Source organism: Leguminivora glycinivorella, chromosome 9 (genome assembly GCF_023078275.1).
Source record: "Leguminivora glycinivorella isolate SPB_JAAS2020 chromosome 9, LegGlyc_1.1, whole genome shotgun sequence".
NCBI lineage: Eukaryota > Metazoa > Arthropoda > Insecta > Lepidoptera > Tortricidae > Leguminivora > Leguminivora glycinivorella.
This window is the reverse complement of record NC_062979.1, coordinates 17,329,909-17,355,936: the sequence shown is the minus strand read 5'-3', so window position 1 is coordinate 17,355,936 and position 26,028 is coordinate 17,329,909. Positions and strand designations below refer to the sequence as shown.

General features: G+C 38.4%; 1 protein-coding gene across 1 annotated transcript; it reads left to right on the top strand.

The window, feature by feature from the left end:
* Positions 1-1,602: 1,602 nt before the first annotated feature.
* On the top strand, positions 1,603-17,737 carry LOC125229581 (T-complex protein 1 subunit theta). The gene is made up of 7 exons (XM_048134457.1): positions 1,603-1,780; positions 2,188-2,425; positions 3,888-4,207; positions 4,869-5,243; positions 10,035-10,261; positions 16,550-16,745; positions 16,920-17,737. The coding sequence occupies exons 1-7, from the start codon at positions 1,721-1,723 to the stop codon at positions 17,139-17,141; spliced, it is 1,638 nt and encodes a 545-aa protein (XP_047990414.1). The 5' UTR covers positions 1,603-1,720; the 3' UTR covers positions 17,142-17,737.
* Positions 17,738-26,028: the final 8,291 nt, after the last annotated feature.

The window sequence follows — 26,028 nt, the reverse complement described above, 5'->3', positions numbered from 1 at the left end:
AAATCGAGAAAAACCGCATTTTCGGCACTTTAAGGGAGGGTAGAGGGGTGACGCAGAGGGGGGAGGAGTGGGGAGGGTTGATGAAAAAGAACTTTAGTCTATAACGTACATATTTCAATTAAAAAAAACCTTCCATTAATTATGCCGTAATTTTAGCTAATTTCCCCCTACTACTAATGGACCTGTAATCAATAGCACTTTTGACTAAAATTACCACTCTCTCTTTCACTTTTAGATGACGTAGAGCACGGTTAAGTTGAATTCAGTGTAAAATTTTCAGCGCAGATTTTCTGAGTGAATTAGGATTTTTTAAACATTTTACTTTCATACATACCCTAGGAATATAATTATGTAAGTTTCATTACTGATTGCGATTTCTAACAAAATCGCTGCCAATATAGCTTGGTCCGACTAGTGTGCCAGAGCTTTTTACTCGTAATTATTATTATATCTCAATATACTATTATTTTAACGTAGTAATAATGATATGGTAGGTACGATATTGTGCGCATTGTAATGCACCTACATAATTAATTGCATACCTAAAAATTAAAATACATACCTACGATTTGACTAATAACTGCCTATGATATTTACATTAGAGAGAAGGAAGCGTTATCTTATTTTCATCCAGAATGGAAAAGCAGAAGTATAATTTTATTTTCTCTTTGGTACTATTACTATCTCCTAGTTAATGACAGACTTATTTTTAGTGATATCATAATCGACTGTTAGTGTTAGAGTATAACCTGAATGTATGGTATATTTTTATGAATAAATAGTTTGATATGCCAAATGAGCCTTATCAATTGCCTATTTGTGACGTTCCAGCCTACCCTACCCCGTCTCCCAACTCCCTGAGAACAAATTTCCATTCAGAGGGGCACTTAACCCTTTTGCAGGCCGCACCAAACTACAAAAGCATTTGATAAAATCCCTGAACCACGACAGTAAGTTGACGAAACGAACTCAAAAAGTCAATTTCTTTTAACATTTCGCTAAACGAATTTAGGGAAATGATCAAATATCTGGACAGGTTTCGTCGCGAAATGATAAAACTAGTTGACTTTATAAGCTCGTTTCGTCAACTTACTGTTGTGGTTCAGGGATTTTAACAAATCTAGTGAAATGACAAAACGTGCCATGTTTATTGGCCGATTTTGTTATTTCACTAAACAGAGTTAGGGATTTAGTCAAATGACTGAAATTTTCTAGAGAAATGATGAAATGGATTCGCCATTTTGACATCTTGCGTGATTTGATCATATCCCTTAGAGATTTGATCAAATCTGTTTTGGCCATTTCCCTGCGACATATATAAGTATGTATATCGTCGCTTAGCACTCATAGTACAAGCTTTGCTTAGTTTGGGGCTAAGTTGATCTGTGTAAGGTGTCCATGGTGTCCCCAATATTTATTTATTTTTGGTCAGGCTTTGGCTCCCACACTGCAACGCACAAACTACTAAGAAGATACCTGCAACGACATGCGTACTTATATGTATTCACTGCTTTACAACTTTATTAAGTTGGCATTACTACATTTTGTCCTAAGTACTTTATCGTACTGGCAGCGTGCAGATTTGGTGTTATCTGTGGTTCATGTCGGTGTCGATTGTCGGTCGGTCGTGTGATTCATTTTGTTCAGTCTTTTTGTTCGTACCGGAATTGAATTACAGTTGTTGGATTTTAAGTTGAAGTTGATTTAATAATCCGAAAAGATGGCTTTACATGTTCCAAGAGCCCCGGGGGTACCCTCAATGATGAAAGATGGAGCACGGGTAAATTATAACCTTACTTCTCTCATGTCATGTGTATCGAAAATTATGGTTTTATTTTTCCTTTTATTTCATCATGTACATAATATACTGTACAAATTAAAATATTTGACGGTTCAATCAGTTGTAAATTGTCAAATTCACTCAGTAAAAGGCTTAAACCATTGTTTATTTGCGAAATAATTGGATTTTGTTCAGTCCTCTCAGTCTTTTGTTAACTATTAACTACTTATTAAGTTTTTCTTGAAAGGGCAACGTTTAGCATATGCCATGGGTATATGTATGGACAGCCATTTGTTATAATATAAAATAGCACTACATTAACTCTTAAGAACCTTGTGGATCATAGAAGCCTATTTATGAATATATTGACAATAATTTATAAATGCCATTCACCTGACAATTTTCAGATGTTCTCTGGGCTAGAAGAAGCCGTATACAGAAACATAACGGCATGTAAGCAGTTTGCACAAAGTGTGCGCTCCGCCTATGGTCCTAACGGCATGAACAAAATGATCATTAACCACATTGACAAGCAGTTCGTGACGAGCGATGCTGGCACCATCATCAGAGAGCTGGATGTCGAGCACCCTGCAGCCAAACTCATGGTCTTGGGCAGTCAGATGCAAGATGCTGAAGTTGGAGACGGTATGTTTTTTTGTTCAATTAGATATTTGAATGAAATGCTATGCTGTGCAAATCACTTTTTACAATTTTATTACTTTAATTATTAGAGATGGGCCGAATATTCGGTATTCGGCAAATTCTGCAAGTTTTTCAATGTTCATATTCGGCAGAACAGTTCAGTTACATTGCCAAATATTTACCGAATAAACAAAGTAAATAAATAATGTTTCATAATTCATCAGATAATGACATCCTATTTCAGCATTCTCAAGGAACTACCAAAGGGAGTTAAAAATGCGTTAAAATATAAAATACAATAATTTTGTAAAATGGGTAAAATAACATGCCTTAAGAAACAAAAACCAAAATTTTCTTATGCACTAAATTATAGGAACATTAAGAGCCTCAGTAAGATAAATGTGTACCCATTACCAATCATTGAAAGCTAAAACTCTAAGCCAGTATTTAAAATACGGCTCAACCAAATATTCTGCTGAATGTTTGGTTTGGTAACAGCTGAACCGAATGTTCAGCCGAATATTCATATTCGGCCCATCTCTACTAATTATACATCTTATAAACTGCCCCATTTTGTAAAATCAAAACATTGTTGGATAATATTACATATTATTTTCTTAATGTAACCCATGCACATTGTAAGACCTGTGAAATCCACGAATTTATGAAAATAACAAATTAACCTACCTCAACAGAAAAATCAAAAAGACTGGTGTAATTGTTAAATAAAAAGTCATAACTTACAAATAAGTAGTAGTAGTAACAATTAATACACTTTATTGTACAAAAATAAAAATAACACACACATCATTTGTACAAAGGCATTCATGCTTCTCATTAAGAAGTCTCACTACTAATTGATCAACCAATTACCACAGAATATACAATAGTACAAGTACAGGCCCACTGCTTTGATGTTCACCAAATGCCGCCTTTTTAAATGCCTACAATTTTTTTACAAAGAAACCAGCCGCACGTGCGCAACGTCGGATGATAGGGTTGTCTATGGATTAAAACGAATTAATTACACATAAAATTTTATACTATTATATTTAAGTACGTATTTTGGTCTAAGTTCCAACATCACAAGCCTTATTGAACTTTTCCATGGGACTTAATCAATAGTAGATCTGTGTAAGAATGTCCTATGGTACATATTTTATTCATGATGTCTATTTAACTTAGCATTGTTAGCCATTCCACACGCGGACATCGCATATGAACCTTAAAAAAAAACTCGCTACGTAAAATAACAATAGAAAGTGCGAACGTGCGTTCCGTGAAAACGCGCGCCACCCCTGATTAGGCCGCGAACTCGCGGCCGCCGACATGTACTTGTAGCAGGGTGATAGAATCTGCAATTACATAAATTTTTATTAAAGATTCATATAGACTGGTGTTTTTTTTTTCATTGAGCATTACGAACATCTATATCTATATTTTTAACACCACCTCTGGGTTTTAGGTACCAACTTTGTGATTGTCCTATCTGGAGCACTCCTGGAAGCAGCAGAAGAACTCCTCCGTCTCGGTGTAACCACCAGTGAAATTGCTGAGGGTTATGAAACTGCCCTTGAAAAGTGCCTTGAAATCTTACCTGAACTGGTCTGCTATGAAATCAAAGATATCAAAAACACAGAAGAAGTTATTAAGAGTGTGCGGCCAGCTATTATGGCTAAACAATATGGCAATGAGGATTTCATCGCTGGACTTGTTGCTAAAGCATGCATTGCCATCCTGCCAGAGAAAACTACATTCAATGTGGACAATGTCAGAATTTGCAAGGTAACATTTTTTGCTTTAAATAGTATCATATTTAGTTTCAATAAACCCTGTGTTCAAAATTCTACCTATAATTCTACCTACCTAACCATATATATTTAAAAGATATGTTTCCCCTCCCCTCGCCCCGCCCGCGCGGGCCTCTAATTAGTTGTTGACACCTGACAGACTGTTATAAGACATGTGCAAAAACGGTTGTGCTTCCGTGATGAAGTGTGGACCCCAGCCAATCCTGCCTGCAGTTCCTGACTCCCGGAGAGAAGGTTAGTGCATGTCTTTGACCACCTTGACAGATTTTTGTATTTCTATTTTGCCCCCTCTTGTCCGTTCATAAACACCCTGGTACCTTGTCCTCTGTCTTGTCGTGTACCCAAACTAACACATGTGTTGCAATTACACATTTCATAAATTTGATAACATTGAGCCCATGTCTGCTTCTCTATAACATGAGTATTTATGAAAATATTTTGGCCATAACTGAAACCTTTCATTGCGTTCATTAATATATATATTTGGTCATCATTTGCTATTATAGTTGCAAATAAAAAAATAGTTGAATCATCAGCCCCTTGCAGCTTTTAATAGATAGCAGATGCCCATGTAGTTAAAGATTTCAAACATTTGAAATTGTAAGTATTTCAAATCATATTTTTCATAATTCCAGATTCTTGGAGCTGGACTCCTGCAGTCTGACGTCCTCTCAGGAATGGTCTTCAAGCGTGAAGTTGAGGGAGACGTCACATCTGCTGAGAAAGCTAAGATAGCCGTATATTCATGCCCCATTGACATTACCCAAACAGAAACCAAAGGAACAGTCCTCATCAAAACTGCTGATGAACTTCTCAACTTCAGCAGAGGAGAGGAATCTCTTTTGGAGAAACAAATCAAAGACATTGCTGATACCGGTGTAAAGGTTATTGTAGCGGGCGCGAAGTTTGGTGACATGGCACTGCACTTACTGAACAAATATGGCATTATGGCTGTACGTCTTCCTTCCAAATTCGACCTCAGACGTGTCGCCAAGACGGTTAATGCTACTGTGAGTATTTTTTAAACATCATTTTTGTTAAGAATATAAATGATGAATAAGGGTGAATCAACTTTTTCTTGCTTTTTGCAAGAATTACCCTTACTTATTATTAGGTCTACTTTTGTGATTTTTAACCTTACCATCGTGAATAAAGATCCTTATTTCACGTATACCAATTAGGGAAAAATTTAAAAACGATTCATTTTTAATTAAAACAATATGTGACCCAGTGGAAGAGACACTTTTCATACAAAAGTGAGGGACAGCTATGTCCACTGGGTCACTGCTCGAAACAAAGTTATAAAATAGGAAACCCTATAATTACATGTTGTATTGCGTAGCTAGTATATGTCTTTAATATAATAAGTATACATTAATTAGACTAAATCCCAATTAAATTTTCTGACCACATGTAGTCGAAGTATGCGAAATTTTGCTGGCAAAGAAAAGTTGATTCACCCATAAGATATCCATCCACATATTACATCTGTTGCTAAAACAGGTGGAGGGGAGGTAATTGGGCCATATTTTTAAAGTTGTCCGCCCCACTTTTTTTGTAACATGGGTATTTTTTACGCGATTCGTACTGAGAATCGCGAGGTCTTTCGACCCTGATAGGAGAAAAAAATATGTCCCAAGATTTCCTTAACTACATTTTTGTCATTCCATTACCACCATACAAAATGTATGAAAAAATGGTACCGGAAAGGGAAAAAAACCTTGGGACACTTTTTTAAGATTGAAAAAGCTCGTGATTCTGAGCGTAAACCACATAAAAATTTCCAAATCCAAAAAAAAAATGGAATGGACAACTTTGAAAAAAATGGCTCAATTCCACACGAGCCAGTTCCTTTTATAGAAATAGGAAGCACCTCGAGGAGTGATTCGTTACTAATAAAATCCCATCCCATCAGACAACAGCCATAGATTCAGATTCAGATTCAGGGGGTAACTCCAGCCAGCAGATCCTGCTGCAAGGACTAGGAAGGGGAGACTACAGGGGGAGGAGATTTTGATACGCAATAGCGCTGTGGGCTTACGTGACTCTGATGATTGAGCCTAAGAGGCAGCGAGTCGTTGGATATGTCTGCGTCACATCTCACCGACTAAGACTCGAACGCAGAATCAGACAGAGTACGTTTGCAAACCGGCTCATTACGCAGCAACCCCTGCTGCCCCGCCGTAGGCCCCCGCAGCCTGTCCAAGACACCAGAGCACCCAGTAGATAGGGTTGGGAGTTTAAGGTTTGCAGTCAGGATAGTAGGAGAGACGGGAAATTTGGAGCCGACCCGAATACAAGGCATCGTAAAGTCAGCGTTGGGTAGATAAATACTATACTTGGTGTGTAATAAATATTAGGTGTGAGGATATGTGACTGCATTTAAAATACACCCTCCCCTTTGTCTCACTTGTCATTTCTTCGTCTCGGATGTATCAGACGGAAGCTGGCTAGCTTCCAGAGGGGCTTCTCCCGTCTTCTTTTACGGTTTCAGAGCCAGCTTGATGTCGTTGCACGTTGTAGTTGTGTTATTTCAGCGATAGTGGAGTATATCGGTAGTTTTCTATAACTCCACGGATCCCATGTATATTATTCTTCTTTGTCTTAATTCTTCCATAAGTAGTCTCTACGCGTGAAGTGTGTAAATATTGGTTGATTGCTACATATTTGCCACTGTTAGGATCACCCACAACACTTTACTATACGTTAACTAAACAAATGACACTAAAAAATCAAAACGTAACTAAGTAATTGTTAAATTTGGTAAATATTTCACACTGGAACTGCTTTCACTGTAAAATAAAACTGGGGCCAGCATTCTGAAGATATTGTAGCACAGTTCTCAGTTTTGTTCAACCGGCTGCGCAGCGCATTCTTGATGATGAGAAGAAGAAGAGACAGAGTAGGTACCTATGTAATAACTACGAAGAGGGTTGAGTTGAGCACTGTTCAGATAATGAGTTATTTTTTCTGTTGCTTATTCTCGTTGATAGTTTCATTTCATGTCATTCTTTGTGAACTCGATGTATTTCTTATTTCTTGACAGACGACACAAACACGTGAGGTTTAGTACAAACAGTTTGAGTGTCCATAATATGAGCAGACTTGGCGAAGTAATAAGGGCTCCAGTAACGTTGTCCTGTAGTGGGTAAGTGCAGAGTAGTGTAATAGTGTTGCTGGTTGTAGACGTCTACGGCGATAAGTTTGATAACACGTCCGCTGATGGGATAATTAAGAATGAATAACGTTTTAAAGCGCTGATGCAACTATGTATTACCATTTAGGCAAATAAGGGTTTATGTATTTCTTTGGTATCTTCTTGTGACATCTATTTCTTCAAGCTCATAAAAGACCCTCACAATTTTAGGCCCATACTTTCACGGTGCATCCATTCACCACAACACATATAGCATTAGATACACAAGTTCACTTAAGGATAGCACATATAATAACAACGACAAATTATGGTAGTAATAGTCACTTCATCTACACTCGAAATCACTTAATAAGTACTATACTTCTGTTAGTACCTACTATTTTGACTACCACAAGTACCACAACACTAGATCGCGCCCGTATGTATTCATGTAGGTACCTAAAACTGAGAGAATAAAAATATAGTTTCATATAGTTGGCCGGTTTAGCCTGGTCTGGTAATAAAAGCTATTGTTATTTTTTTCTCTAGTAGGTAGCGTGGGTTCGAATGCCAGATGGGGCTTATTGTCTTAGTTATAAATTTGCGTCAGGAATTTGGAAAGACATTTGGATGAAAAGATTTAATGGGGTTTGCAGTTATACTATGGTCGGGCGGCCGGCCGTTAAACAACCCTATATCAATAGAGTATTGCATAATTTATATCCTTTTTGACCGTGTTTGGCAGAATAGCGGTGACTGGAGGCCAGATGTGTGCGTCTTTACAAGGAAATTGTCTTGGTTTTTTTAAGAAAGTAATTTATCCTTTTCTTTAATGGGAAGTTATTGGCTTGGTTTATGATTTGGAAGTGCAATGTGTTATGTTGTAAAAGTTGCCCAGATAGTTCAAGAAAACAGCCCGTGTTTTTTTCCTTTTTTTGAGTCTCAGATACTTGTTTGGTATTTCCAGCCAGCAATGTATCACTGGGGGTTGAGTAAGTACCTAAGGTGCTATTATGTAAAGCTAAGTGAAGTTAGTATCCACACTATTATAGGTATGTTTTCCAAACTAAGATATTTCGTTACAGTTCTTACTTAAAACGGTACCAAAGGTATGATATAAAGTGTTATACAGCGCAAAAGCAATGGTAATTTTAATGCTGACAACCTGGTCAAATAGACATCGCTATCGGTTTTATTGAGACCAACAGGCCTTCTTAAATCAACTTTCCTGTCTAGTGCAGAACCGTATTATAACGCTAGTTCTAGACACATAACTTAATTAACTAATATGAACTATGCGGCCCGCTTCTAATACCCGGGCCATGGAAATTGCGTAGTGGAAATTTTAGGTAATACAGTTTAATTGAGGTACCTGGACTATGTGACCTGTCTTACCTACCTAGTTACTAAAATAGTCAGGTATAATTATGGTAACGTCACGGCTATCGCTCAACGGTTCTGCGAGTCAATGTTAACTTTTGTTCTCGATTCATTAATTTAAAACTGATAAGTCGATGCTAGATTATAGATTTAAAATCAAAGTTAGGTAGGTGTAATAATAATAAGTTACTTAAAATGATAGCGTGTACAAATGATAGGTATACATTATTGAATGTTTCGCTTGGTTATTCTTAAAATGTAAATTTAGTATTAAGTATATATGTTTAGTACAGTTACATGATATTTGTATCCGATTTACATTTTGTTACCTCGCCTAGAAACAAATAAATAATTACCATTAGATTGAACTATGTGGAATACAAGCATACTATGTGTTGTGCTTATTAAATAGTAAATAAATAGTCGCGTTATATAAATTAGGCACAATGTGTATAATTAGCTAAACTGGGCGTATAATTGTAATCAGCTGATATCCCTTTCGTTGAGGCTTAACAACTTGGTCAAGCTAAATCTAGTTAAATAGGCACCTAAACCTAGGAGCACCGGTGTTAGCGCTAAGTAAGACAACAGAGATGGAACGAGCTCACCAATTTGGTCGCAATGAAGGTGTAGTTAGCATCAGCCGCTGCTTCTCGACTCGACGTTGGGTAGTAGGCGCCGGGCCCAGGTTGGGTATGGGCGGCGCGGCGACGAGAGCCACCGGCACTTGACTTGATTCGCTACTAAGTACTCCTAAGTATAGGTATTTAATCTAACACTGTCTCTAAAAATTGAGCAACTGTCACTGTAAGTATGTAAACAGTAAACACACTGCACACGCTTGTGGTGCGGGAAGAAGTTCGTAACTCGTACTGCGGATTGTCTGTTTGGATGCTACTGGGTGTTTTTGGTCTCGCACTGTCTCTATAAATTGAGTAAATAAGAAAACACACGGCACACTCGTAACGCGAAAACTATAAGCTCTATACATTTTAACACTACTGTCACAAAAGTCTGAAGTTAGGTACAACGCGTCGCGGGAGCTCTGGTCGGGTCGGGGCGCGTCGGCGGTATTTAGATGCACGTGCAGCGGTTGCATTTGGGATCTGGCGCGATGGGTGTCTATTGTTTCGATGGGTTTTTACGCGTTTATGAGACTTGCTCCGGACACGACCGTCCACCACGGCGTCCCAAATGGTTCTCCCCCATCAGACAACAGCCATAGAGCAGAAAAATAGTATAAAATGTCTGTTTTAAAATTGTTGTTTATGTTTATATTTTTCAGGTCCTACCCAGACTGACCACGCCCACGGTGCAGGAGCTGGGCTACTGCGACGTGGTGGGCGTGGAGGAGCTCGGCGACACGCGCGTCGTCGTGTTCCGTATGCTCGCCGCCGACGCGCGCATCTCCACCGTGCTCATCCGCGGCTCCACCGACAACTACATGGACGACATCGAGCGAGCTATCGATGACGGGGTCAACACGTTCAAGAACAGTGCGAGGGATGGACGGTATGTATTTTTGCCAGCGATGGTCACTCTCTCGGACGATTATTTTAAAATTAACCGACGTGGCGATTTAATATGATATCGTTTTTCGTGTCGTTCGTTTAGCCGGGTCCACATTGGTCGCACGCCTCGCGAGGAAAACGCCCGAGTAAATTTGCTCGCCGAGATCGGCCGTTTCGACCCTCAGTCAGCTGTTCAAAATAGTTCTGCTCGAGAGCACATAAAGGGTATAGCCGGGTAACCATAGTGAAACTGCCCTAAGCGAAAAAACTGATTTCCTTTTACTGGATTGTATACCTATGTATATGTAGTGCTTTCACCAAATATCAGGCCTCAAATGTATTAGATTAAAAAAAAATATGCAAAAAAAGGAAAAACATTTTTATTTTATTTTAGCCAAAGTACTTATCCGATTTCTTTGTAATTTGGATATGTTGTATATACAATTAGGGTCAATTTCTAAAAAAAAAATTATTGCGTTATGTCATGAAAAAAAATTGAGTTGAAAATTAAAAAAAAAATAATAATAATAATACTTGCGAGATAGCGACAGTTACTAAATTTACATATCTTATGTATAATTTAATAATGTTTAACATATATTTTTTTCAAAAATAAAAATCGGGATTAACAGTGTGAAAAAATCGGATTTGTGACATCCCATACATTGTTTTCATTCAAAATAACTGGTACGTGATTCCACTAGAACGTTTTATTCCCAACGTATTTTGAATTTAGAACGCGAGTAATTAAATTACTATTAATACTGAGTGCGGGGTTAATACGTCCATAGGGATAAATGGAAAAACGGCCCCTACGCTACCGTTATCTTTAGCGGTCGGGAGTTTTGAAAATAGCTTTTTCAAAGCTTCGTTTTTATTTATCAAAGAAACAGATATCTTTCGATAATTAGCACTCAGTACTATTCGTGCCTATTTGCCCGTTCCCGCCTTTAATTTTTTTTAATCATTCGAATGTCTTACGCCCAGCCGCATACAGCCAAGGAGTTTATGGTTCGCTCTCAGTTTAATTATATTACTCGCGTTCTAAATTCAAAATACGTTGGGAATAAAACGTTCTAGTGGAATCACGTACAAGTTATTTTGTATGAAAACAATGTATGGGATGTCACAAATCCGATTTTTTCTCACTGTTAATCCGTGGTTAATCCCGATTTTTATTTTTGAAAAAAATATATGTTAAACATTATTAAATTATACATAAAATATGTAAATTTGGTAACTGTCGCTATCTCGCAAGTATTATTTTTCTTTTTTTTTTAATTTTCAACTCAATTTTTTTATTTTTTTTTTCATGACATAACGCAATAATTTTTTTTTTAGAAATTGACCTTAATTGTATATATATACAACATATCCAAATTACAAAGAAATCGCATAAGTACTTTGGCTAAAATAAAATAAAAATGTTTTTCCTTTTTTTGCACATTTTTTTAAATCTAATACATTTGAGGTCTGATATTTGGTGAAAGCACTACATATACATAGGTATACAATCCAGTAAAAGGAAATCAGTTTTTTCGCTTAAGAGGCCTTATTCCTAAAGACGAGCGTTTTTGGCAAAATGTAACCTTTTTCATTCAAAATTATAAAGAAACCATAAATGATTATTAAAAAACTGACAATGTTCCTAAAATAACATATCTTAAGCTAGGTAATAATTGGATAATATTTTAAAATATGTCTTTTTCTACTACAAAAAAATCAGTTTTTTCGGAAGACGTTTTCAAATTTCATAGTGGGATAACTCGTTTCGAATCGTGATTGTGCTGTTAAAAATTTCATTTGGGGTAATAAATGATCACAATCCTATTTATCTTATACTTTTAAACGAGCAATTCTTGTATATTTATTTATTTATATATTTATTTACACTGACGATCTCGGAAACCGCTCTAACGATTTCGCTGAAATTTGTTATGTGGGGGTTTTTGGGGGTGAAAAATCGGTCTAACTTATCCTTAGGTCCCGGAAAACGCGAATTTTCGAGTTTTCATGCGTTTTTCTTCGCGCGCCATCTCGTGTGCAGTAGTTGTACTGTTAAGACAGAATTCTTTCGGTCGATGTAAGTACTATTTATTGCAAACACTAGATGGCGACACAGGTCAAGGCTAAAACGAATAGAAAAATACACTATTTGAGTTTTTGTGGCGAAATGCGCGCCATCTCGTGTGGAGTAGTTGTGTTGTTAAGGCTGAGAATTTTTTCGCTCGATGTAGGTATTATTGGTTTTTGAACTAGATGGCGACACATGTCAAGGATACGAAATTAACAGAACCGAGCGAAGCTCGGTCGCCCAGATATTATATCCTATACGAGGTAATCAACGTTTGACATTTTAAGATTTATTTGAAATGGAGGATAAATAACCTTCCGTGTCTTCCCCATTTTTTCGATAAAAAGAGGTTTACATTATGTATTTTTCCTGCGGTTCCTGCGTATATTGTAACTCTTATACAAAAATATCCTAAACTAGAACTTCTTGTTGACATAATAAAAAAAAATCATACATATAGGACATACCTTTCTGTCGATAGACATTTTATTAAAGCACCTAAAATTCGAATAAAATACACTGTGCTGACTGACACGGGCCCGCTCAGGGCGCTCAGTCTGCGCCACAGACCTATCATTTCGCTTACGCTTAAAGACAGCTGAAGTGTGCGAAAGAGAAGCCGTCACGTATATGAACATACCATGAGTGAGAAAGAGTCGGACTACCATTGACAAAACGTGACCATTTCTGAGTCCGACAGCGGCCGCGGCTTTGTTTACATATTTTGAAGATATTCAAAATAATAAATAATTCGGGGGTTGGGGTAATAAAAAGGGATGTGTAAAATATGGTGTCGTGCAGTGTACTAGATTGTTCTGTTATAGGGCCAAATAATCCGCTGAAATACTCATTTCACAGGTAATTATGATCTTCCGATTGAAATTTTCTTTACGATATTTTGTCAAATTAATAACTTAAAAGTGTTTAGAAGCTACTCACATAGTCCATTATTAGGTTTTCTTCTGCTGTGTGCTAATATTTCATCAAAATATTCAATCATTTTCAATATTTTGTGTAAAAACCTAAATTGTTAGTTTACGCTAGGGCTTGACAATTTCATAATGACAGTATCGATAACTTACAAAAGTGCAATATTATGTTAGTCGATATGTAATTATTAAGATATCAATCATTATATAATAATGAATAAAACATTCACTAATATTCACTGGTAAAATTAGTTTAATATTATATTTTTTTATTTTATAACAGCCAATGCAATAGCTAATTATATCTTATATTTTGCCACTTTCGACGACTTTGTACATCACAAGGAGACACAAGATTACCTGTAATAGAACTATTTTTTATCTTATCAACACTTACTGCTCTCACACTAAAGTGACTCAATAGTTGCCACAAGCAAAACGGTTTACATAGACGGTGGCGCCCCTATTAATTTCTACTCTCTTTTGGCAGGCTTTCGCTTAGGATTAAGCAGCATCAAATCCCATAAACCCACCGTCTCTACTAAACAAGGAATTACTATGTATCCAGGGCTTCAAGTACGCTTGGATTTTTGCTGCGCGCGGAGTACAGCTGATGGAGGAAGCGGCGAAACTGCTGACTGTACCGTCGGTTATCTAATCAGCACTGACTGGCAGGACCATTGTAACGGAATTCGTAACTCGTGTTTTAGTTTATCGCCACTCGTTTCGTTTCGAATTTCCTTTTTTCCGCACTCATATGGCAATGTACTATTTTGTATTAACTTTGTATGCGTTTTTTAAATCTCTTACCTAGAGAAAAAAGATAAATAAAGGAATACGTAATACTCGTACCAATTTTATTATAATACATATCAAAAGAACATTATTTGAAAAGTACCTACTACCTAGTCGATAAAATAGTGGAATATCGATAAAATATTTATGTCTATAGACATCACATCACTATTTTTGACACACACATACACAAATTACGCACACACGTGAATGTCATTTTTGGTCTCGTTTTTGAAGCTTGAGGGGCATTCTTTGTCATCCTATTTCTATGGTCTGCGCCGAGCGCTCGTAGACAACGGATCTGCGTTCGATCGTCCGGCGCTCCTTGCTTTCGTAAGCAGCTAGATAGTTCCGAGAAATGCTGTATACTGCGACTAAACAAATCTTGATCCTGTCGGTGGCAAACAAGCATACGGTCCGCCTGATTTTTATACATGCAATTTTAGAAATCGATTTGCATTTCAGATGATTATATGGATTTCAATTTTTACTTGAAATCTGATGAGAGTTTGAATTTTTACTATATTTCGGGACCAGGACGAGGTTCTGGTTCTCATGATGGAGTCAGGAGATGGTCAACAGAACTGCTACTCTACTCATCATAACTCCGCCGTGTTTGGGCTCATTGGATTTGGGCTGACGAGCAGAATCGATTTAGATGAGGTCCAAGGTCTCATGATGGAGTCAGGAGATGGTCAACAGAACTCCTATTCTACTCATCGGAACTCCACCATGGTTGGGCTCATTGGGATTTGGGCTGACGAGCAGAATCGATCTAGATGAGGTCCAAGGTCTCATGATGGAGTCAGGAGATGGTCAACAGAACTGCTATTCTACTCATCCTAACTCCACCATGTTTGGGCTCATTAGATTTGGGCTGACGAGCAGAATTGATCTAGATGAGGTCCAAGGTCTCATGATGGAGTCAGGAGATGGTCAACAGAACTGCTATTCTACTCATCGGAACTCCACCATGTTTGGGCTCATTGGATTTGGGCTGACGAGCAGAATCGATCTAGATGAGGTCCAAGGTCTTATGATGGAGTCAGGAGATGGTCAACAGAACTGCTATTCTACTCATCATAACTCCACCATGTTTGGGCTCATTAGATTTGGGCTGACGAGCAGAATCGATCTAGATGAGGTCCAAGGTCTCATGATGGAGTCAGGAGATGGTCAACAGAACTGCTATTCTAATCATCATAACTCCACCATGTTTGGGCTCATTAGATTTGGGCTGACGAGCAGAATCGATCTAGATGAGGTTCAAGGTCTCATGATGGAGTCAGGAGATGGTCAACAGAAGTGCTATTCTACTCATCATAACTCCACCATGTTTGGGCTCATTAGATTTGGGCTGACGAGCAGAATTGATCTAGATGAGGTCCAGGGTCTCATGATGGAGTCAGGAGATGGTCAACAGAAGTGCTATTCTACTCATCATAACTCCACCATATTTGGGCTCACTAGATTTAGGATGACGAGCAGCATCGATCTAAATGAGTTCCAACGTGTCGTGATGGAGTCAGGAGATGGTCAACAGAACTGCTATTCTACTCATCATAACTCCACCATATTTGGGCTACTCTTTGAAATGTCATACGAAATTGTCGAACGATCTATAGCGACTAGGTATAGAAATCTCATCACTCCTTTATGACGGTGACTGTAGCACAGAGAAACAAAAAAGTAATATGTTTCAACCCCACCCCTCCCCCTTCTCCATCATGATGATAGTTGGTGATTTTTCCATTTTTTACCCCCTTAGGAGAAGAGTATCCAAAAACGCTGCTGAAATCACTTTTCTCTTATTCTCTAATTTCAAGTCTATAACAAAAAAAATCATCCCCCTACAAACTTGCACCCCATTTTTACGCCCTTATGGGTGGAAGTTTTCATAATCTATTCTTATCTCTTGTAAACTTTAAAAAAAGTCCCCATGTAAAACCAAAAGAATTGTTACTAGCGATTAAATTCAAAACTATCAAGATTATTCTTGCCTGTGTTGAAACACGCGTTGCGTTGCCGGTGCTCGCGTACCGAGCGTCAACGCCATTTATCGATGGCTATTTCACGAATTTGATGAGCGCTCAAAGAAATAAGGGCTCTTAAGTAGGGCAGTTTCAAGGTTACCCGGCTATACCCTTTATTGCCGTGAATCGTAAATGATTTACTTTTCTTTTTTTTTATCAAAAGAAAATACGAATTACGTGCCACGGAAACAAAAATGTGCATAACTATTTTGAACAGCTGACCGAGGACCGCCATCTTGGCAAACGAATGTGCTCGGGCGAGACAAGCGGGCGCGCATGAACACGGACGTTTTCCTCGCGAGGCGTGCGGCCAGTGTGGACCCGGCTTATCAGTTAACATCGCTATCGACCATATCGGTCGATGGAGTGATGGTGTAAGTGGACCACCACTAGTTTAATATAGGTATTAGCGGCCATAGTATGAGCTTGAAAATATTTATGATTCGGTCACCGCACAGATTCGTGCCGGGTGCGGGCGCGACGGAGATCGCGCTGGCGGCGCGGCTGCTGCAGCTGGCGGACACGCTGCCCGGGCTGGAGCAGTACGCCGTGCGCAAGTTCGCCGTGGCACTCGAGAGCGTGCCGCGCGCGCTCGCCGACAACACCGGCGCCAACGCCACCGAGGTCGTCAACAACATCTACAAGGCCCACAAGGTATGACTATGAACCCCCACAGTTAGCTTTTTGCTTGCCGATAAGTCTCCACGATTTCGTCGATCAATATTTTTTCTAAATAAACATTTTTATGAGAAAATACTTGAACAAAATCGTTAATATTATGTTTTTAATACGTGTAATAATTTATTTCTCTTCCTCTTTAACTCGCAGGAGGGAAACAAGAACGCCGGCTACGACATCGAATCGGAAAACAACGGCGTGTGTGACGCCAACGAGAAGGGCATCTTCGACGCCTTCGTGCTGAAGCAGTGGGGCCTCAAGTACGCCGTGGGTGCCGCCACCACAATCCTCAAAGTCGACCAGATCATCATGGCCAAGCGCGCCGGTGGACCCAAGCCCCGGCAACAGCAGGGCAGCGACGACGAATCTTAATACTATACAGATACACACTCCACTGCGGGATCTCGCCAACAGCTGCGTACTATACGCGTGTGAACACTGTTGTGGTTATTGTCGAGATAGGAGCGTAATGTCACATAAGACCAGTAGTAACTCTTGTAACAAATATACGCGACGCGGTATGTATGTATTCGCGCCGTGTGCATTCGCAACACATATATTGCATACGTACATGTTGCGCCCACATATACCGCGCGGAGTACTTTTGTTAGAAGATCTATTACTGATATTATACTGAGGTGATGTGAACTCTCCTTTATACTAAAACACAAGTATTTTACTTTAGCAATATGTTGCATTTTATTTTCTTAACTTTACATTAACAATAATTATCTATATGTTACAAGTTATTAGCTTTGAATGTGGTAATTTAATAATTAAAATACGATATAATGACAGTGATGCACCATAGTTTCATTAGCTATGCTACCGAAACGTTCGTTCTGTTAAGTTATGATATACCGAACTAATAAGTTAATGATTTCCAGAGCTTACAACTTTAAAATTATGTATTGGTCTCTGTCACAAAAAATGCGTCTGTGGCACTAAAAACATGCATTTTACACAAGTGATGTTGTTTTATTACGAATCTTTTCATGACGTAAGAATCCATGATAAAAAAATATGTTTGTTTTAATGACATTGATGTTTTACATATATCCTGTGACTATTCGTGTTGATCTGGTGAAAAAAAATTGAGTTTCACTTGGTGGCAACATTTGTTTAATCTTCGTGCCTTGAAACCCTCGCAATGCTCAAGATTACACTTTTCGCGCCACTCGCTATTCTCGTGGTTCAATATTGGCGTGTAGATCACCAGATTGTATGCCCTGAAAAACCAGTTGGTTCGCAACTTGTCATTATATTCTCGTTTTTTAACGTTTCCTTGACAAGTCTTTTCCGTTTTACGACATTAGTATGTCGTCGTACAGTCGAGTCCAGTTACACAAACAAAATACTTGAGGTACAAGTGGCGGCACATAACTTTAGCGCTGATAGTTATTGCGCAGAAGTCAAAAACTGGTCTTATAGGGGGTGAAGAGTATGCGACCCCATGCCCAGCTATTCCCTCCACATTTCACTCAACGCTAAGCTTATGTGCCGCCACTTGTACACGATTTTATGCTCAACCAACACATGAGTCGTGTTCAGATTTTGACGTGATAACGTCTAATAACTCGTTACTACGGGCAGCATGCACGAAAAAGATGACGTCATTGTCCCGTTTCGCAATATAGTTTTTGCGCCATCTATTGGCGCGCGTTGGAACTAAGCGGCTGATCGATGCGCTCGGTATGGTTATAGCGTGTGGCCTGAGTAAAGCACCACAGCTGGGACAGATGGCGCGCCCGTGTGTTGTTCTCGTTAAGCTGAGTTTAGACCAGCAAGTTATTGCTGCAAGTTTTGAGACGCAACTATAGGTAAGAGTGAGTGGCAAATATCTGCATCTCTTTCTAGCATATACTTCTGTCTCAAAACTTGCAGCAGCGCCGCAGAGATGGGCAAATCGTAATCGATTCCGGATTACACGATTACTTGATTTTACTTTGTAATCCACTACTGGGTGTCAGATTACTTGTAATGTAATCAAGTGAAACGGTAAATTACCATTACATATAAAGGAATCACTAATCATCTATACAATAATTACTATTACCAATAATTCGGAATCATAGTCGATTCAAAATAACTGAAATTATTGACTTGATTACTTTCAGATTACAAATATGTAGTACCTCAGATTGCTGACTGTCACTTTGACACAAAAGTCATCATGGGTGTCGTAAAATAGGTTTTAGGGGGTGCTGATTCCAAAATTAATGACCAATTTGGAATCTGACATTGCTGACTGTCACTTTGACACAAAAGTCGTCATGGGTGTCGTAAAATAGGTTTTAGGGGGTGCTGATTCCAAAATGAATGACCAATGTGGAATCTGACATTGCTGACTGTCACTTTGACACAAAAGTCGTCATGGGTGTCGTAAAATAGGTTTTAGGGAGTGCTGATTCCAAAATTAATGAACAATGTGGAATCTGACATTGCTGACTGTCACTTTGACACAAAAGTCGTCATGGGTGTCGTAAAATAGGTTTTAGGGGTGCTGATTCCAAAATTAATGACCAATTTGGAATCTGACATTGCTGACTGTCACTTTGACACAAAAGTCGTCATGGGTATCGTAAAATAGGTTTTAGGGGTGCTGATTCCAAAATGAATGACCAATGTGGAATCTGACATTGCTGACTGTCACTTTGACACAAAAGTCGTCATGGGTGTCGTAAAATAGGCTTTAGGGAGTGCTGATTCCAAAATTAATGAACAATGTGGAACCTGACATTGCTGACTGTCACTTTGACACAAAAGTCGTCATGGGTGTCGTAAAATAGGTTTTAGGTGGTGCTGATTCCAAAATTAATGACCAATTTGGAATCTGACATTGCTGACTGTCACTTTGACACAAAAGTCGTCATGGGTATCGTAAAATAGGTTTTAGGGGGTGCTGATTCCAAAATGAATGACCAATGTGGAATCTGACATTGCTGACTGTCACTTTGACACAAAAGTCGTCATGGGTGTCGTAAAATAGGTTTTAGGGAGTGCTGATTCCAAAATTAATGAACAATGTGGAATCTGACATTGCTGACTGTCACTTTGACACAAAAGTCGTCATGGGTGTCGTAAAATAGGTTTTAGGGGTGCTGATTCCAAAATTAATGAACAATGTGGAATCTGACATTGCTGACTGTCACTTTGACACAAAAGTCGTCATGTGTGTCGTAAAATAGGTTTTAGGGGGTGCTGATTCCAAAATTAATAACCAATTTGGAATCTGACATTGCTGACTGTCACTTTGACACAAAAGTCGTCACGGGTGTCGTAAAATGGGTTTCAGAGGGTGCTGATTCCAAAATTAATGAACAATGTGGAATCTGACATTGCTGACTGTCACTTTGACACAAAAGTCATCATGGGTTTGTTATATAAACTTTTTCTTCTCCATTAATATTTACTGAGATATTAGGGTTCTAAGATTAGTAAATGGCACTAGGACTTTAATAAAATTAACGCGTGTCTCGCAAACGGTCTAGGATACAAAATGACGACTTTTATATAGGTATAAGTTAGGTTCGTTAGGTATCTTCAAACGGCCGAAGGCTCCTATTCTGTGCAGTTTCTGTAATAAGCGGGGCTCCGTCGATATCGCTTTCTGTCTCTGGCGCCTTAGTAATGCTACGGGAAAATTTTGCAACTTTGCACCACTCTAACTCCTAAATTAGTAGGTTTTAAAAAAACTTTAATTTATAAAAGATGCTTATTTTAATGCATTCTTTCTAATAAGAACAAAACACTATGCTAGAAAGAGTGCAGAGGAAGTTCTGTAGGCACATTTACAAACGACTGTACGGATATTACCCATATATGTATCCATCTCTATTCGTAACAGGAATGGTTGGTCTTCAAACTCTAGAAACCTGACGGAAACTGCTGCATATTATGCATTACCGCCAACTGTTTCACCATAGAGTAGATGACGCAACCGTGCTTGAGATGAGAGAATGGGGCTGCAAGTGCCAAGAGCGAATGTGGTGGTTGGCATGCCGGGCGCGGTGCCGGCGCGGCGGCGGCGGCGCCTGTTCGCGGCGGCCGGCGCACCGCTCGAGCCCGAGCTGCTCTTAACCGCATCATGTTGGTTGGAGACAGACGATATTGACATATTTGCTGATAGTGTTGGTGTGTTTTACAGAAAACTCTTAAGGTTCATAGACTCTACACTCCTTAGGTGATTAATGTAATAACCATAGTTTAACTTTTAAGTGTGTTTGCTTTTATTTATGTCAATTTAACATGTACATAATTATATTACCACATAAGTGCTTTGGTGAAATACTGTTAACTTTTGTGTATTTTTAATAAATAAATAAAAAAACGTGAAAAAAGTCCCAGAATCAGGCCCCTTTTGCTATACTCTGACCGCCCCTGTCTATACTACTGTAATGTTTGACGTTTATCACGTTAAACTACCGTCCGTAAACCGACTTTACAGACAAACATTTTTTTTTGTTCATGTAACCGAACTCGACTGTACATCGTGATATTCGTGATTCTTATTCTTGCTATTCCGACAGCACAGTGACCCAATGGCAATGGTAGTCTGATAAAATACCTATATACTATTACAACTTGGCAAAAAAGTGTAGAAAACATCGTATCTATTGTCGCCCAGTTTTCTTAATGAAGTTTTGATCCCTGGACGGCCTACATAATCGTCTATAATTCTGTTGATCAATCGATAATAATTGTCCATACCATTGAGGTATAATGTACTAGAGAGGACACGGCGAACAAAAAGTTTGCGCCACGAACATAAGTCCAGTGGACTTATGTTGCCTCAGTCAGTCTCTGCGCGTGGTGGGAGGAGGTTGTCTCTGACTGCACACAAATAAAATGAAAAAATGCCTTCCTGTGCTATAAGATACTGTTGAAGCCATACGAGAAAATCTAATAAAAGTGACGGTGTCACATTTCATCGGTTAGTAGACAAGCTATTTTGATCTAACTTAATTTAAGTAATTATTATAATGAAGGGACGGGCTCCTTAAACGCGATGCTATGGCCGCCATTTTGACAACTGGAATCATAGATGAATCGCGCAGACGTGACATGTAGGTAATAAGGTATAATAATTGTGATCATATTCTGTTTTCAATATATAATATAAAAAAATTATTTCAATTTATAGTTTTGAATATTACACGGTTCTAATACGAATTTTAGTCGATAATATTATACAATAAGCATGATTTTGAATTATTTCTGAATTCTCATTATTGACGAAAAATAGTGACACCAAAACTGAAATAGTATTTAATGCAACCGGTGTTTAAGGGAGGTAAAACAAGGTGAATGGCGCGATTATTATTCTGAGCGACAGAAACTTACAAAACTAATTTTATTCAAAGGAAATTAAAATTTATGAAAAAAACAATTACTTATTTTTATTTCACTGAGTAGAAATTAAATATAACACAATGTATAATAGTGCTAAAAGTAAACTACTTAGTATTTCACACACAAAGTATAAAACAAAGGTCTACACTAAAAGTGTCGCGTCTAGGTGGTCAAGTCTTACTCTATGACACGGTTCGCTTCACGCGCACGCGCCTCGCGCTGCCGCCGCTGCCGGTCGGCGCACAGAATATGTTCGAGTTGTCATTTCTAGTACGTAGTACATAGTAGTTCAATGGTCCATACAACATTTTTTGACGTGATAACGTCTAATAACTCGTTACTACGGGCTGCATGCACGAAAAAGATGACGTCATTGTCCCGTTCGCCAAGGCCAGCAAGCGAGAGCGCGGCACGAAGGGTGGTTTGTGTATGGACCATTTTCAGGCACACGCTAGCCGTTCCGCCGGCGTAATAAGTGGCAGAGGAGAGGGCCGCGAAACGCCGCCTGTATAGTCGCGCGGCACGTACTGCTTTTCTGAGTATTACGTAATACGTAGTAATTTATTAGTACTAGTGATCTTTTTTGTTTCTGTTTTATAATATTGGTAATGGTGGATATTAGTGAAAACATACATACATATAATCACGCCTATATCCCCTGCGGGGTAGACAGAGCTTGCATTTATGTGACTACACTACAAAGTACGTATATGTATTTTATACCTACCTGCCTAAAATCTAGGGGTGGTAAAAAAGTAAATGACCATTTTATAAAAGTAAATCATAAAATTCATAAAATATTTTTGCATTTTATTTCATTGGGCCGACCGACCGGCGCGGCCCGACGCGGTCCGACATCCGATCCGATATCGGATGTCGGACCGATATCCCATACATTACAGGCGCCATCTTGGATTTTTTCTATTGAAACCCTTCCGATATCGGATCGGATAAATTTAATGTGAAAACGGCCTAACGTATTAATCACACCGGCCGTAGTCATCGCGCCTAGCCTAGCATAAAAGATACACGTGAACTCAAATGTTTATAATAGTCGGGTAGCGATAGCTTTTGAGGTTTCGATAATATTCACGTTGCTTCTTTTTTGCATATAGTTTTTAGACTATTGATCAAATATAAAAATAATATTTTGGGTCGTCCTAGGTACCTGCTTAGCTCGAAATTTAGGTATTTCTATTTTTAAGCAGTGTTCAGTCAAAGAAATATTCGAGAAGAAATTATTTGTATCTATATAAAAACAACGTGGTTGCCGATGTACATATGCATTTTGGGTCATTTTCATCCATGGGTTTAATGATATTTCAAAAATGTCTAATATTGGCCCTAAAACACCTAACAAAATATTAGAGTTGGTAAGTGAAGTCTTATACCATTCAGGACATTATTATATATATATTTTCTTAAAGTGTGTCACATTTTATCCATTGCTTATATATAAAAAAATATTTTTTTTAATAAAAACCCTGTCAAAGCCTGAAAAAAAAATTCATGTTAATAAGTTGACGTCTATATTATTATAAAATGATATCAAGTCATCATTTTTAATTTGGGTCACTTTCATCCATGGGTTTTCAATATTTGGCAGAATAAAACGCAACGCAATAGAGTAGTATTTTAAATTTTTGCGCTGTGTGGCGCGCAACCGATAGCCAATCAGGTTGGCGCATGCCGCTGGCGCGACGCCGCGCTGTGACACGAGGCGTAGGTACCTACTTCTCGTGCGCAGTCATACATAATTTAAGATTGCCAGAGGGTCGGGCTTTGGCGGGATTCTCCCGATTTTTTTGTAAGTCTTCCCAATTAAAACTTGTACATAGTAGGTAACCTTAAGAACTTTATTACATTAGTAACGAAAACAGACCAATTATAAATGTCGAAAACACGTAAAGGTCTACTATCTAAAATAAACGAAGTAAACTAGCTAAACTATCGTAAATTTTTATTATGGTGCATTAGGGTAATTCCGAATGACAAAAATGCTCTGGTAATTCCGAAGAGGGAATCTTGATATGATGGAAATAATGGTGATTTTTATGTGACTTTCGTAATTAGACGACTTTCGGAATTACCCTAATGCACTATTATTTTACATTTCCCTACGAAATCCTCGAAACTCCAGAACCTTTTGTCCCGATATTGAAGTACCTAATTCGATCCGGCGCTCCTATTCATACACCGTGATTATATTATTGTAACTATTGATTTCAGTTTTTAGTTCCACAATACAGGGTGTAATTTTTATGACGGGAAATATTTATGGATGCAAATGGATACAAAACCCAAAAACAATAAATTGTAACTTGAATATTATTTCCTATATTTTCCTTAATTTTCATTTATAATGAACACGAAGCGCACGGCGGCATAATATATCTGTACACCTTATAAAACAAAGTCCCCCGCCGCGTGTGTCTGTGTGCGCGCGCGTGTGTGCAAACACAGGTGGTGAGACTGCGATAGCCATTATTGTAATTATTCTCATTATATGGCATTAGTATCCTTTTTACAGATTTTCGACATTACCTCAATTGGTTTCGAATTTAACCCTACCTTAGAAAAATGGTAATCAAAATACGTATGTATTTTTTTTACTTACATTTATCTATCCATACTAATATTATAAATGCGAAAGTATGTCTGTTTGTTTCTCCGTCTTTCACGGAAAAACGGAGCGACGAATTGACGTGATTTTTTAAAGTGGAGATAGTTGAAAGGATGGAGAGTGACATAGGCTACTTTTTGTCTCTTTCTAACGCGAGCGACGCCGCGTGCAAAAGCTAGTGTAATATAAAGCTGCAACACGACTGACATTTTTCAAAAAACAGCCAGAAGGAGGTTCCGCCGGTGGCAGTGTTTGGTGTGGCCGTATAGAGGTTTGTCCTGCAACCCTGTAAAAATCCGACCGTCGGTCTACCTGTTCCAGGTAAAAAAATGTTGGACGGCCTGACCAAACGGCGGGAAATAGCCAAGGGTGTTCGACCAAATGTCATAGAGGACCCTGGGTTGTTTTTGACGCTGCCATTTTTTTTTCAAAATGACCGTCTTTTTTAGACGATTTTTCAAGTTTGTCGTAGAGCACTCTAATTTTGGTCGTAGAATCTCCAAGCAGCCTTGATTAGAATGAAATAAAAAAAAATTGAAAAATGCGACAAATGTGAGAAAACTGGCTACTTTTGTTTTGTATGGCAACTTTTAAATCGTAAGAGATAGCCGGGGGTGCTCGACCAAATGTCATACAGATCTCGGAGTAGAAAAAAGTTGTATTAAAAAAATTCAAAATGGCCGACTTTTTTTTAAATTTCAAAATGGTCCTAGCGCGCTGAGATTTGGCACACGAGTGGACGGCCGACGGATTAGTATTCAAAAAGAATATTATTGAAAAATTTCAAATGGCGGCCTTTGTGGGCAAATTGAAATTTGTATGGAAGATTTTTTTAATAACCATATCTCCGTAACGGTAGGAAAAAGGTCAAAAAAGCTTGAACTACACAATTTCAAAATGACCGACTTTGATTTTGGGAAATTTGACTTTGTCCCCTCTCGCCGCCGTTTTTGACTTTTCCAAAAAAAAAATTCTCATTCCTATTTTTGGCCCCCGTTTTTACCACGTGCCAAATTTTACCGCGCTCGGACCGAAGATAAAAAAAAATAATTCAAAGTCGGCCATTTTGAAATTTTGTAAATGCCATTCGATGGACCTAAGATAACTGTACAACATTAGTTCAAGCACTTTAACCTTTTTCCTACCGTTACGGAGCTATGGCGATTAAAAAAAACCTCCATACAAATTTCAATTGGCGTTCAAAGGCAGCCATTTTGAATTTTTAGAAATTTTCTTTTTGTATACTAATCTTGGGGCGGCTATCCACCCGTGTTGCGACGTACA